Source organism: Glycine max, chromosome 15 (genome assembly GCF_000004515.6).
Source record: "Glycine max cultivar Williams 82 chromosome 15, Glycine_max_v4.0, whole genome shotgun sequence".
NCBI lineage: Eukaryota > Viridiplantae > Streptophyta > Magnoliopsida > Fabales > Fabaceae > Glycine > Glycine max.
Window position 1 is genome coordinate 9,514,468 of NC_038251.2, and position 14,142 is coordinate 9,528,609.

Consider the following 14,142-nt stretch of genomic DNA (forward strand, 5'->3'; position numbering starts at 1 on the left):
TGCACGCGTGACACATCCAAATCATGCGGTGTGAGAAATTTGTTTTTTAAAAAACAAAAATCGACGTTTTCAATAAACACAAATAAAATAATGTGCTTGATTTGACTTTATCACATTATAATTTATAATATGTTTTGAGAAGTACAAGGAACATATTATTGAAGATTTAAAATTGAAATTGATTGAATAGGTCTTAAAAGAGTAGAGATTATTTTTTATTCTTTAAACATAAAAATATAAATCACTATAGTCTTATTTTTATAATTAAAATAATTAGTATCATTTTCATTTTTCAAATATTTTTTTTTTTTTTTAATTTTGTAAGAACTAATCATAGATATAAAAAATAGTGTTTTAATCCCCCACAATATCTTACGTAACACACATTAGGGTCCATCACGACACAAATAAAAGTCAAAGTTGATGTTCAAACACCAAATTTCCTAGTCCTCGAACCACATAGCTTTTCACATTCTCAAATTTGTCTCCTTAGGCCGGTGCTACTATTCAACTCCATACATTGTCCTCTCTCTCTCTCTCTCTCTCTCTCTCTCTCTCATTTATATCACACTTTCTGTTTTCAATTTTTCATTTACAGTCTCTTCTAAAGCCAACCACTGCTACTATTAGTATTTAGTGCCCTTTCACTCACAACAAGAAGTGTTCACTGATATAAATGTCTTTGTCTGTGGAAGACAACTACTATGGCAGAAGCAGCAGTGTGAGTGAGATAGAGGAAGAGAATTCTTCACACTTGCACTTAAATGATGATGGTCCTAATCCTATGGTTACCATTGGTGAAGAAGAGAACGAGGATGAAGACACTGTTTATGTGGCTGTTGGTAAGAGCCAGAGTAGCATGGAAGCCTTGGCATGGACCCTCAACAACTTGGCCACTCCTTCTACCATGCTCTATCTCATACACATTTTCCCTGAGATCAAACTCCTTCCAAATCCATGTAACTTGTCTTCTTTTTTTCGCATGTCCCTTTTATTTTATTTTTCTCGATAAATGTTAGTTTATTAGTTTTTTTTTTGTTAGAAATGTGAGTTGGAAGATTCAAAATAGTCACCTTTCTCCCCTCCCTTATCACTTAGCCAATCTTGTATTTCCATTTATTTATTTTGTTGTTTTGGATTTTAGATTGTAAATTTTCAATCTTTTTTTTCTGTCTATATGGTAGATAGGTGGTGCAAGTTGTTCTCACCCTTGGCCTACCCAGAAAATTATTGTCTCTAAGGATCAAGGGATATATATATAATGGATGATAGTTTGATAAGGTTACCAAGTTTACTATATATATATATATATATATATATATATATATATATATATATATATATATATAATGGTTGATAGTTTGATAAGGTCACCAAGTTTACTTCATTTTTTTATTATTATTTTCATTTGGCTTTCTTCAGTTTAACCTGGGAATCAATTTTGAGGGCTTAAAGGTTATAATGATACAAGAGTCAACAAATGGCTACTAAAATTGGAGTTCTCAAGTCCCAACTAGTACGATGATTGAAGTAAAGGATTATGAATTTCAAGGACAAAATGTCAAAACTCGTGTAGAATTCTTTAGATTAGACTTGAATTTTCCTTTCTGAAAATGCAAATAGGAATTTCCCCAAGTTGAAGTTTGAATGCTATTTCTAAGCAACAATATGCATCTGTGTGTTTGTGAATGTCTCTTATCACTGTGTTTTTGTAATGGCAGTGGGAGTGGGAATGATTCCAAAGGACCAAGTGAGTCCTGAGCAGGTAGAGAGCTACATGGCTCAAGAAAGAGGCAAGAGGAGAGAGCTTCTAAACAAATTCCTCCAATTATGCTCTGCTTCCAAGGTACTAATTCTACAACTACAATGGAAGTACTTTCCAATTTCACCCAAAAATCAAGACTTGAAGTGAGAAAAATATCAAGCAGGTTAAGGTGGACACCATCCTGATTGAGAGTGACTTGATTGCAAAGGCTATCATTGATCTGATTCCAATTCTTCAAATGAGAAAACTAGTGATTGGAGCCAGCAAATCCCAAATAAGGTAGAATACTAACCATACTATCAATGTATCTCATTACAACTTTAGTTTTGGCCTATAGAATAAGCATTTTCATATTTGAAGTTTTGAACCACTAAAATTTTGGTTGCACAGAAAATTGAGATCAAGGAAAGGGAGTGGCATAGCTGATCAGGTACTTCAGAATGCTCCAGAAAGTTGCAAGGTGAGCTTTATATGTGAAGGAAAAGAAGTAAATGAACAGATAACTCGTGCCATTGCTACTGATCCTTCCATGTCCCAGAAAAACAACAAGCATCAGCAAAGTGCTTCATGTGTTTGTTTCAACTTCTAAGCCAAAGCTTTTCATGACCACTGTGTCACAGAATTGCAGCATAGGGAATAAATAGTTCCCTAAATGAATGTTGGTTTTAGATTAATTTTAGACTTTGAAAAATCAACAACAATGTTGATGAAAAACGAAGTGTTTGATGCAAGAAGAGAATTTTCATACAACATGACAAGTTTTTATGTAACTTGGTTGGGCTGCTAATGTTTTTTAAGTTAAGGTAGTCCTTATTGTAAACAAGAACTGCAGGCTATAAAGTCTATTAACTATGAAAGATGTGAAGTTATTTCTTCAGATTGTACGTCGTATTGAAATGGAGTAAAGTTTGGAACAAAACGTGGTTAATTACTTTATGTACGTTACACTTCAGAAGGAGACACTACCAAAACTGAACAGGTACACACACAAGTGTCCCATTGCTTAAGACTTCCCATGGATTTTAGCTGATTATTTGATTTGATGTGCTCGTAATATGCTAAAAATAATTAGAGCATGATTTTTGACAAACTCGTCTGAGCTACTAATAAAAAAGAATCGGGCATTAGATTATTATTTTTTTTCTAAAATCAAAATAGTTTTTTTAAAGAAAAAATAGTTTGTAAACTAGTTTAAAACCAGTTTAATTCTTAAAACTAATTCAATTCTGACTGGTTTTAAAAATTGATTCTCAAATTTAGTTTAAAAAACCGATCGCTTTTTAAAACTGGTTCTTGCATGCTAAGGTCTATGAGCAGCGTAAACATAAATATTAGGCATAAAATCGCTAGGACCAACTTAGTAGTGTATATATGAGTTCATAGATTTAAACTTCATATAAAAAAAAATGTGCATAAAGAAAAGGAAAGATATTAAACTCCGTATCAATGGTTTTATGGAAACTTTAATTATGGAAATGCTTTTTAATTATTTTAAATGATATACTTAGACCACATTTACTCTCTCACTCAACGTATATTAGAACCTTTATTGATACAAAATTATCTTATTCTTTTTTTGGTATAAACGATACAAAATTATCTTAACATCACATTTAGTATCTTTGATTATAATAATTACATGGGATGTCAATTTCATTGATTATATGCTAGCATATCATTAACGTATCATAATGATATTATTACTTTGATTGAAAATAAATTAAACTAAAAGAGGGAATAGCGTGAATATCATACAAATGCAAACTAGTTTTTTTTTTTTTTTAGAGGAAATGCAAATTAGTTATGAATACAAAAATTGTGTTTTTGTATTTCCTTAATTCGAGCTTGATGAGAGTATTTTCATATCCTTTTTGCATTTTGGCAAGGAAGTGGGTATAAAATATTTGGGCCACCTAAATCATGGCCGGATTCCACATGTGGTAAAATCCCTTTAACTAGCAAAATATTGTATACAGTATATATGCTTTATTTAATTTGTTATATTTAAAATATTAACCGAAAAATATTTAAAATTATGATATATGTAATTAATTAATCAAACATAATAGACAAAAATAGATACGTATAATTTATAAATGATTTTTTTATTTTGTTTTACTAGATTTTAGGAGTTTAAATCGTCACAAGACATATTTTAAAATATTATTCATTAATCTAAATTTTGAGAGTTTAAAGCCATAAATTATATTTTTAAAATTATTAAAAAAAAACATGTCATTAATTAGCCACGTCAGCTTTGAAGACCAAAATGCACTATTTTCAAATTAATGAACAAAAAAAAGTGCTTTTTAAATTATGAGAGTACAAAACATTTTTAATTTGAAAGACCAAAAGATCAAAAAGATATTTAAATCAATAAACTTAAAAAAAAAATCCACTTAATTAATTATTTTCGCGTGTGATATGCTGAGTTGTACACCATTAACAATATAACTATATACTCTTATTCCTTAAAAATTCGAATATAAAAAACTAATCATATTGGAATCATAATTCCATTTCCAAGCCAAGAAACAAAACCCAATAATAAAACCCTACTATAGGTACACCGTACACGATATGATCAATTATGAGCTTCTAAATAGAACATGTAATTAATTAACACAAGTGTCCAATTTAGTCGTTATCTAATCTCCCATTTGAAAGAGACGGCATCATCATTTATTTAGTATAATATTGTGTGTATGTGATTTGACTTTAAATAGAGGTATCCGGCCTAGTTTACCTCATGGCAATCCCTAACTCGGTTTTCATTAATTATCTTTATTTCTCTTTTTTCTTGTTTAAAAATCTTTCTTGTCACCTTCATATTACTTTCTTACTTTAATTAATTAATTCTCCTCATATCATTTTATTTTTATAATATAAATTTGCTCGTACACCGCGTACTCCTTGTTATCATTGCTCTAATCTATATGTGCATTCTCAAGTCGCTGAAGTTTCGTATTGGTTATGCTTACATAATGAAACTAATCTAATCCAAAATTCTACTCATTTTTTTAGTTTTTCTCTAATTAATCACAAAGTCTACAAAATCATACGAGAAACCAAGTTGATGTAAACTTGGACAAAATTGTCATCAATGATGTCAGTGGAAACGGGGCATGATTGTTTGCACTATGATTCCGATGAAGAAACCTCTAGTTGCTCTTGCGGTTTCATTGGATTTCGGAGAAACCAAGTGTTTGATTGCAGCACCAACGAGATAAACAATGAAGATTCAGAGGAGCTATTTGAGATCAATCTGAAGGAGCAATTGGATACAATATCAGAAGAAGACTGCGAAAGCAGTGTGTTCTCTTTTGATTTTCATAACGACAAAGATGTTGTTCATGTTGCAGTGGACCACGTTGGGGAATCAAGCATGGAAGCACTTTTATGGACTTTGAATCATGCTGTCACACCCTCTACCACTGTCTATCTCGTACACGTTTTCCCTGAAATCAGGCTCGTCCCAAGTCCATGTGAGTCGTGTTCTTATAGTTCGCATAAGCTTAAGAGAAATTATTACATGATTTATGATAATCATAGTCTTTATCAATTTCTATGTCACATATAATAGGTTTATTGAAAGGCTCTACATGACATGTGACATGTAGGTGAGTATAATTCATTTTGAAATATTTGATTATGTCATGTGAAGATTAGTCAAGATCATAAACATGTGAGGGTCTTATACCATGTAATAATTTTTCTCTAGCAAGATTAATTGGTTACTTGTTGGTGCTATTCAAGGAATGAATTACAAGGTTGTTACCATTTTGATTAATATAAATACTGAAGTCAACGGGAGAATGAAGTGGTTGTTTCCATTTTATTTAATGAAGCCATTGATTTAGCTGACTTTCTGTGCTTGATCGTATTGCTTTTGATGTTTGATGGCAGTTGGGAAATTTCCAAGGAGTCATGTAAATCCAGAATATGTTAACTTTCACTTGACACAACAGAAAAGCAAGACAAAAGAACTCCTTCAAAAGTTCATCGACTTGTGCCTTGATTCAAAGGTAAAGAAATCTAACACACATACACGCACACAATACCCTATTTTACACTTGAAAAATATCACTTTGGCGGAATTTAGTCTAAGAAAAAAAAAAGTTACCAAATAGTGTCTCAAAATTACAAATGTGAGACAATTTAGTTCTTCATCTGTTTTGTTAATATTTTTTTGAACTAATGTCAGTCACTAATAATTTTTTAAGGTAAATTGATACACAGTCAGTTTTTTATAGGAAAATTATGTATTGAAAATTGAAGACAAATGACTAAAAAGGCTATTCACTTTGTGTAATGTTGCAGAATTATTTAGTGCCTTCTTTTTCCTTTAAAAACTAAATTGAGCCAAGTGTTTTTTTTTCAGAGACGGATGTGTGTGTGAGAACTAAAATTGGGTCGAGTGATTTTTGCTTCTGAGAAACTTTTCTATATTGAATATTGATTGCAGATAACGGTAATAACATACAGGTTAAGGTGGAGATTATGCTTATTGAGGGTGACAACATTGCCAAAGCTATAACAGACCATGTTAGAGTTCATAGTATAAGGAAATTGGTGATTGGAATTACCAAATCTAATTTAAGGTACCTTTGCAATATCTGAAATTAAATTAATAACAATAGCCTTTTTACTAATGTGTCACGTATTTTATTATTGGGATGAGTAGCAAATCCGTCTCTAGAAGGCGAAATGCCATAGCAAACAAGGTCCTCAAGAACGTACCAGAAATTTGTGATATTAAAATAATATGCGATGGAAAAGAAGTGATTGATCAGATGATAGGTTGCAACTCATCATGTTCCAGTGACAGTAGAAGTTCCAGAGTTTCACAAGAAGAAAATGAATCCTGTGGTTTTGTTCCTCTTATGCGTTTTGTGCCAAATCCTATATGGTTATTTAGACCAAGATTTTGATCAATGAATATGTATAGTAACTCTTCTATTTTTGTTGACCCAAATGTTAGACTAGGAATAAATAGGATTCATACAGAACTTGTGTAGTAATGAACCATGTCTTATAATAAAGAGTAATATCAATGAGAATATATATATATAGTCTATTCTAATTTCTAACTAACTAGTGATCTGCATGTGAGGCATGATAATCTTCCATGTGGGCTATTGGGTTGCAAGTATTCTATGATAATATTGCTATAACGTGTGCTAGCTGCAGAGCCAATATAGAAATTGTAAATATACACGCGCAACATGCAGCAAGAGTTTGAGATCAAAATATGTGCGCTTCTTGTGAAAGAACGCAAAATCTGGTTTGGAATGTATTGAAGAAATCGAAAGAGAGCGTGTTGCTATTTGCTAACACTCCTTGTTATATACTTCTTTTTTTTTTGGTAAAGAAATCTCTATAGCTGAAAGTCATGATGAATCTCCTTCAAGTTGTAGAGATTATCGAAATAGATTTTGTCTCTCCTAATAAAAAAATTTCATACACACAAATCACAATTAGAGGATCGTTGTCAACATACTTAAGGAACTCAATCATCTACTAATTTTGTTAGGATGCTATTATTCTTCTTGTATATACTAATTGGCATAGTTAGGTTTTAAAAACATTTAATAAAATAGAAAGAAAAAAAAACATTTGAAAGGTTTTGCATGTTAGCCTAAATGGACTCAAAAAGGCTTGTGACTAGTTTTGTGATGGGCCGCGACACCTTCATAACCAAACCTCCATTCTCAAAATTCAAAGGCTTTTGTGTCTAGTCTCTTGAAAATCCTCCTGCGTATCAATCACTCTCCATTTCAAGCAATTTTTGTATTGCACGCATGTGCATAAACTAAACCTTAGTTTAATAGTGATCTATGTCACAACAATTTAGAAAGAGACAGAAGTTCAACTCTTTGATTAAACCAAATAACGACTTAATTTTCTAGACTTTTTATTCAACAAGCTTTGGGTTTTGTTTGTGTGTAAATCTATTAGCTAGCTTCCTTCCTTTCTACGGCAAAAATAGATATTAACCACCCACACGTAACAACAGCCAATCAATTTAAAACTCAATAAACATTCATTGATGGGGCATAGAACTAAGTTTGGCTAAAGAGGATGGGGCTTGGACAAGGGCAACTTTACGAGTGATAGGTAAGGACTAGTTTGGTGGAATAACTGAATAAGTTGAATTTGAATGCTTAAATGGGAGAGTACAAAATTGGATTAACAAAGTATTGGATTGAAATATACTAGGAATTTTTATTTTTACATTTCTACCCCTAATTTAGAAACATAAATGAACTAGAGCTTAAAGTAATTTGTACTATCTTTTTCTTAAAGTAAGTTGATACAACTTCTTTTCTAAAAAGTAAAGGCAGGCATTGTCGATGGTAATCAATACCACAGTTTTTAAGGAAAGGCTCTTTAATTAGAATTTAAATAATCTGCATTTTGAAGGGTATATGAATTTGACATTAAATTGTTCCAGAGTTTAATCTGTTTTTACAGAAAATTAAAGAATCGGATTTATTTTATTTTATTTTATATTTTAGGTATCTTAAAGTTTTATTCAAGACAGTTATATTTTAATACAAGGAATGTTATAGGCACTCTTTTGGAAATCATAAATTTTTCTAAGTTTTACTTCTCATTTAATATAAATTAGGAAAAAAAATCATTAAATGAAAAATAAAATATATCGAAAATCATGATTTTCTATAAATTCTGGAGAAATTCTTTAAAAAAATATCAAATCGCTAACATTTTTTTCATTTTAACATTAGTTTGTTTATTTTTCTTCGCATGACATATCACCCAATATATTACTTTAATATAGAAGAATTAAAGTTAATATAAAGTCAAATTTTATGATTGAAAAGATATATTTTACCTACCATCAAGTCCTTATACATGAATAGAATAAATAGAACATAAAAGCTACAACCTACAATGTACTACATCGGCTCCTTTTTAAGTTTTAATTGTCGTTTAAAATAGTAATAAATAAATTAAGAAATAAAATTTATATTCTCTTTTTTATTAAAATCATTTAATTTCGCATTATACATTTTTATTTATTTTATCAATTAATTTTTTTCATTTGTCTCTCTTTAACTTTTTGATGAATACATAAAATAATTATGAATTAAGTAAAAATAAAAATATGACTGATATAATATTATTTTAGGATCTGGCCCAGTTCCGGTGAAAGAGTACATTCCAACAACTACATTTACAATCATTAACTTACTAATCAATGCCTGAAATTGCAATAAAAATCAAATATATCAATTAAAATGTATAACGAAATTATAATCTCAATTGATTTTGTAGTCTTCCGTTATTAATCCATTTTGTCTTCTTTTATTTTCACATTGATTTATTTTGATAAAACAAAAACATTTACCTGTCTAGAATTTATTAAACCGCCATCTGGCAATTTACCACCAATCTATACTCAAGAAAAAGTAAAAAAGAAAGCCTAATTAACATGAAATCATTTGAGTTTAATGTCAATGTACAAATTTACAGTATCCAATCACAAATCATTGTTTGGCTGGATAAGCTTATACTGTCTAAAATAAAACGTTCAATTAGCTAAGAATGTCTTACATTACATTCATCCCTTGGAGGAACTTTACCAAGAGGAGAGGATACAAATTTCTCAACTAAACGTAATCCTACAGTGTCCAACGACCAATAGTAATGCTCATGGAAAGAAAAATCTTACTAATTATATTGCCATAACAAATAAATAAAAACACATAAACAGACTAATTCTGCATTTTAATTGATTTTTGGATTTAGATTCTATGACAGTGCATTCAGGCAATGGTGAATTTCTAAGCGGAAAAAAGTCCTTTTGTGATGACATGACACTTGTTTACAAAGCAAATAAAAATATACTAAATCTTCATTTTGTTTGATGCCCATGTGCTCCATTTTCCACAATTACATACTTACCAATACCATTGGGACCTTAAGAGCATCATCACCACCATTGGCTGGTTGGAATTCCTAGTAGTGCATTGGCAGGCAGTGTTGAAATGTTGTTTTTATAAGCCTTTTTTTGAGATGACAGAGAAGCTATGCATTAATTATGCCATACAAATTTGAAACTGCAAATAGCCAACAAAAACAAACATACAATTCCTCATCATATCTGTTCCTGAAACATTGAAAAACAGTTCCTCCCCCTCTTAACAGAAACCATTTGCAATCAATATATTGTCTCTACCCTCTCTCTAGAAGAAATCAAACTCCAGATAATTATCAGAACCTTTCTGATTAGCTATTGACATATGGTTAACAGCCTTTTCACCACCACTTGATGAAGCTGGTGAGGGTATCTTCTCAAACTCTACAGCCTTGGGGATCTCGGGTGGGGTAGCACATCTGATCAATGCCCAATTCACACCTTCAAAAAAGGGGTGTTGCTTGATCTCAGTAGCGCCTCTTTTATATGCCAATCTGTGCTGAGGTTCCTTTACAAGCAACCCCCTTATAAGATCCCTTGCCGCAAAACTCACAACGGGTGCTTCTGGAAACCGCAGTGGCTGACCGACAACGTTAAACAATGTAGCTCGGTTACCGGATCCCTTGAAAGGCGTTTTACCGAACAACAGCTCATATAGAAAGATCCCAAAAGTCCACCAATCAACTGCACTCCCATGACCTTCACCCTTAATGATCTCCGGTGCCAAGTATTCGTGAGTTCCAACAAATGACATGGACCGGGCATCGGTAGGCTCTGCAATGAGCTCAGGTAACGGACTCACTTGGTTGCCGATTTCATTTTTTGGCTTCCTGTCTTTCTTTGATTTGCTAGAGAAAAGCCGGGGTGAAAAGCATGTAGTAGGAGCAACACAGGATGGTTGGATGCAGGAAGGTGGCTCAATACATGCAGGTTGGACACAGTAAACAGCATTCTTTCTTAAAGGCTCAGAATCTGTGGACGAGGTTTTAACGAGGGTCGGACTAACAGCACATCGGAGGGAGAGGTCAAAGTCAGAGAGCATAATATGTCCATCATCCCTAACAAGAACATTTTCTGGCTTAAGGTCACGGTAGACAATCCCAAGCATGTGAAGATACTCCAAAGCCAGTAGGACCTCTGCCACATAAAATCTGCAAGTTACAAGGAAATTAGCAGTGGATACCATCAAATCATAACATAATTGCCAAACCAGGCAAAAAACCCAAAAATGCAAAGCAAGAAAAGAAATCATGTCTAAGAGGCTTAAGAAACATCAAACATCTAATTTCAGCTGACAATTTTATCAAAAATCAGAGGTTAAGGCATACACCTGCACTGAGAAAATCCCTGTAAAGGAAACTAAACAAATTCCCTAGAGTTGTTTTAATATTAATGACGATTAAAATTTCCACTTAATTTATCTTTCCACAAACAAGCTTTCAAAGATTCATTTTACTCTAGTTGAGGTTATGTACTTGTTTGGACATTTGTTAAAATCAAAGCAGACATAAAACCCACAATTTGATATCTGAAATTGTCTGCAATTAATATTTGACTTCATATAGGACTTGAACAAAACAACCAAAGGCATCATAAACATATGAAAAGCAAAACATTGCATGCAAACCCACATGCAAAGGAACTCATATCACAACCTCCACCTATACTTTTCATGCATGCATGGCACAGGAGGATTCTAAACTTAAAATTTAATGTTCTTTACATAAGTATAGTCATCGTTTTTCTTAATCCGCATACAAGGATTAAGTAATCTAAGCATTAGAAATTAAGTTGTTTCAATATAGTGCAGTAATTAGAGCAACAAGTACGGGAGCACAAGCATGATTCCACTGCAACTGCCTACATTAAAATTCAAGGGATTTCCCAAGGCAAAATTCAAAAAATAAAATATGAATATAAATGCTGCAGTTGTACATCCTGAGAAGCAGACTCAAATCTAGTTTCTTTCCCTGTAGACTATAACAAACCAGCAAAGCATTGTATCTGAAATTGGATCCAGTTTTCACACAAGTAATAATGTTCAGGGGGAAATTCAAAAGGAGAAATACAGCGAGTATTATATATCAGTATGACTGAACTGAAACTAAGTTTTAAAACATACTTTACTGCCTGCTCAGGAAAATGCTTCCCTGGTTGCTTCTGCCTAAGAGTATGGAGGTCACCACCTGGGCAGAATTCCATAACCAAGCATGAGAACTTCTCTGTCTCAAAATGGGTGTACAAAGTTGGGAGAAAAGGGTGATCTAGAGACTGCAGAATTTCTCGTTCTGTCTGAGCACGAAGTAGCTTTTTACGACTTGCAAGGGACCCTTTGTCCATTACCTTCATTGCAAAGTAACATTTAGTTCCACTCAACTCGGAGAGGTAAACGCTGCCAATATCCCCACAACCCAGCCTCTTCAGTAATCTAAAGTGACCTAAACCCAACACCCCATCTCTACTTCGAACTGCTTGGATAGCTTCCCATCTCAAGTCATTAGCCTTGTGAGGTTTGTTTATGCTGCTACTAAAGCTACTACAAGTACTCTCATCACTCACATCACTGCTTGTGCTTCCTCTGCAAATACTGCTCTTACCACTCTCAACAAAATCAGCCCGGTTGCTGATCTTGGCACTTCCACTTGTCTTTGCAAGACTGCTGGCCCCATCACTAACTTTGGCAGAAACAGAACTGTTCTTCACACTTCCATCTTCCGACGTCTTTTTGTCTAGATCAATAGAGCTTTCCTGTGAGCCTATGTTCTCATTAGCAGCATGAACTACTTTGTCGAGAACAGATGAGGAAGCACCAGAACCACTTTTAATGCTCATGGAATCAGCAGACCCCTTTAGGGTTAAACCTCCTAACTTCTTGATTTCAGCAGTTTCCCCGGTATTCTGCTTGGATGCGTTCGCTGCATACATAGACAAATCCACAGGAGCAGCCAGCTCTGTTTTCTCCCCCTTCTGCAAAGAAGACCCTGTGTCTTTTGCCTCAAGGGTTTGAATCCCAGCCGTCTTCTGATGGTGTTTTGGGAGAGCTCTAGAACTAGTTTTCGAGTCCATCAGAAATACTAAAAAATTTCAATTGAGATCAAATTGACCAAATCCACGGCCTAGCATCCATTTAACTCCCCAAAAAAAGCAAACAACCTATGAAAGGCATCAACATCACAAACAAGTAGTCAGCCATCTCCCCACAAAATGGGAAAAAAAAACATTCTCAGTTTAAGAATAACATGTTGACAGAAATTCATCAACCAATCCACTAAGCAAACACTTCAAACATCAATAAATAACATCACAATAAAATTGTCTCACATTCAACAACAGATAAATAGATCCATCAATAAGTAAAACCAAAACAGTCCCTCCCACTGATACAACAAAAGTCCATCATCACATAACCAAAACACAAACAAGATACTTAACCAACCAAAGACCTTAGACTCCACCAGAGTGGTAAACCACATGCCAAATTATTCATGAACAGAAAGTTGACAAAAACCTAAGACCCATGAAGCAAATAAAAAGCATATATATTTTATATCCCTAGCAAAGTCGCATGCATAGCATGATCCGATTAGTAAAGCTCAACAGAGCTGGAACACCAACAAGTCAAGAATCAACCCAAAAACACAAAAACACATAAGGGTGGACTTCGAAGACCAAGAGAAGAGTAAAGTATGAGTCAAACTTGCCAGCAAAAATTGGAGATTTTTGGAGAGATAAAAAAAGGTATTGGGGTGGTGGCGGAAAATTACCAGAAGCAGGTGCAAGAGAGTGATCCTGAGAGAATTGAATTAAAAAAATAGATCTTGATGAAGGAATAGCGGTTTAAAGTGGAATCAGAAGCAGATCCGAAGGAGGAGAGAGAGACCCAAATGGAAAAAGAGTTAAACTTGAAGGGTTATGGAGAAAACCCAGGTTGGGAAGGGAAGAATTGGAAGAGGGGAAAGTAGGAAGAGAACAAAAGAGTACCTAATTTGAAGGATCAGAACACAGCTTCGTAGCTTTTGCAGAGAGAGAGAGAGAAAGAGAGGGAAACACTGTAGATAGGGAGCTCCTGGTAGCTTAGGCCTTAGAGAGAGAGAGAGAGAGGGGTCAAAGGGTAAAGAAAGGCTTTTTTCTTCATTCAATAATTTCAATGGTTTTTTGTCGCCAAAACCAAGAGAGGTCCAAATCACTAAACAGTTCTGAGGTCTTGCACCTGTCTGTCATGCCTTTGCCCAAATAATTCTTTTTTCCTTTTTATTTTTTCATTTATTTTCTTCTCTTTTTTTTATAACATCTTCTCCTTTTATATTCTACTACTATTATTTATTTTGTTGAATAATGATATATATAAACATATGTGTATGTAAAATATTTTATTAAAATTTATTAAAAAAATTATAATTTTCTCTAATTCTTTTTATAAAGGCAACAACAGAAT

At 33.2% G+C, this 14,142-nt stretch overlaps 3 protein-coding genes across 4 annotated transcripts; 2 read left to right on the forward strand and 1 right to left on the reverse strand.

Annotated features, from left to right (window-relative positions):
* The first annotated feature begins 445 nt into the window (after positions 1 to 445).
* Positions 446 to 2,642, forward strand: LOC100781056 (U-box domain-containing protein 54). The gene is made up of 4 exons (XM_003546157.5): positions 446 to 959; positions 1,722 to 1,846; positions 1,929 to 2,044; positions 2,156 to 2,642. Exons 1-4 carry the CDS (start codon positions 677 to 679, stop codon positions 2,352 to 2,354), a joined length of 723 nt encoding a protein of 240 aa, XP_003546205.2. The 5' UTR covers positions 446 to 676; the 3' UTR covers positions 2,355 to 2,642.
* Positions 2,643 to 4,680: 2,038 nt separating this feature from the next.
* LOC100818837 (U-box domain-containing protein 35) lies at positions 4,681 to 6,842 on the forward strand. The gene is made up of 4 exons (XM_006597554.4): positions 4,681 to 5,250; positions 5,672 to 5,790; positions 6,251 to 6,366; positions 6,450 to 6,842. Exons 1-4 carry the CDS (start codon positions 4,869 to 4,871, stop codon positions 6,694 to 6,696), a joined length of 864 nt encoding a protein of 287 aa, XP_006597617.1. The 5' UTR covers positions 4,681 to 4,868; the 3' UTR covers positions 6,697 to 6,842.
* Positions 6,843 to 9,856: 3,014 nt separating this feature from the next.
* LOC100781600 (serine/threonine-protein kinase D6PKL2) lies at positions 9,857 to 13,923 on the reverse strand. Of its 2 annotated transcripts, none has more exons than XM_014767923.3 (3): positions 13,689 to 13,923; positions 11,830 to 12,860; positions 9,857 to 10,858 (listed from the first exon to the last, which is right to left on the reverse strand). In XM_014767923.3, the coding sequence occupies exons 2-3, from the start codon at positions 12,771 to 12,773 to the stop codon at positions 9,976 to 9,978; spliced, it is 1,827 nt and encodes a 608-aa protein (XP_014623409.2). In that variant the 5' UTR covers positions 12,774 to 12,860; positions 13,689 to 13,923; the 3' UTR covers positions 9,857 to 9,975. The 2 variants fall into 2 exon arrangements, with proteins under 2 accessions (XP_014623409.2, XP_040865926.1); XM_041009992.1 differs by having other exon boundaries at positions 13,472 to 13,839.
* Between the last annotated feature and the right edge of the window lie 219 nt (positions 13,924 to 14,142).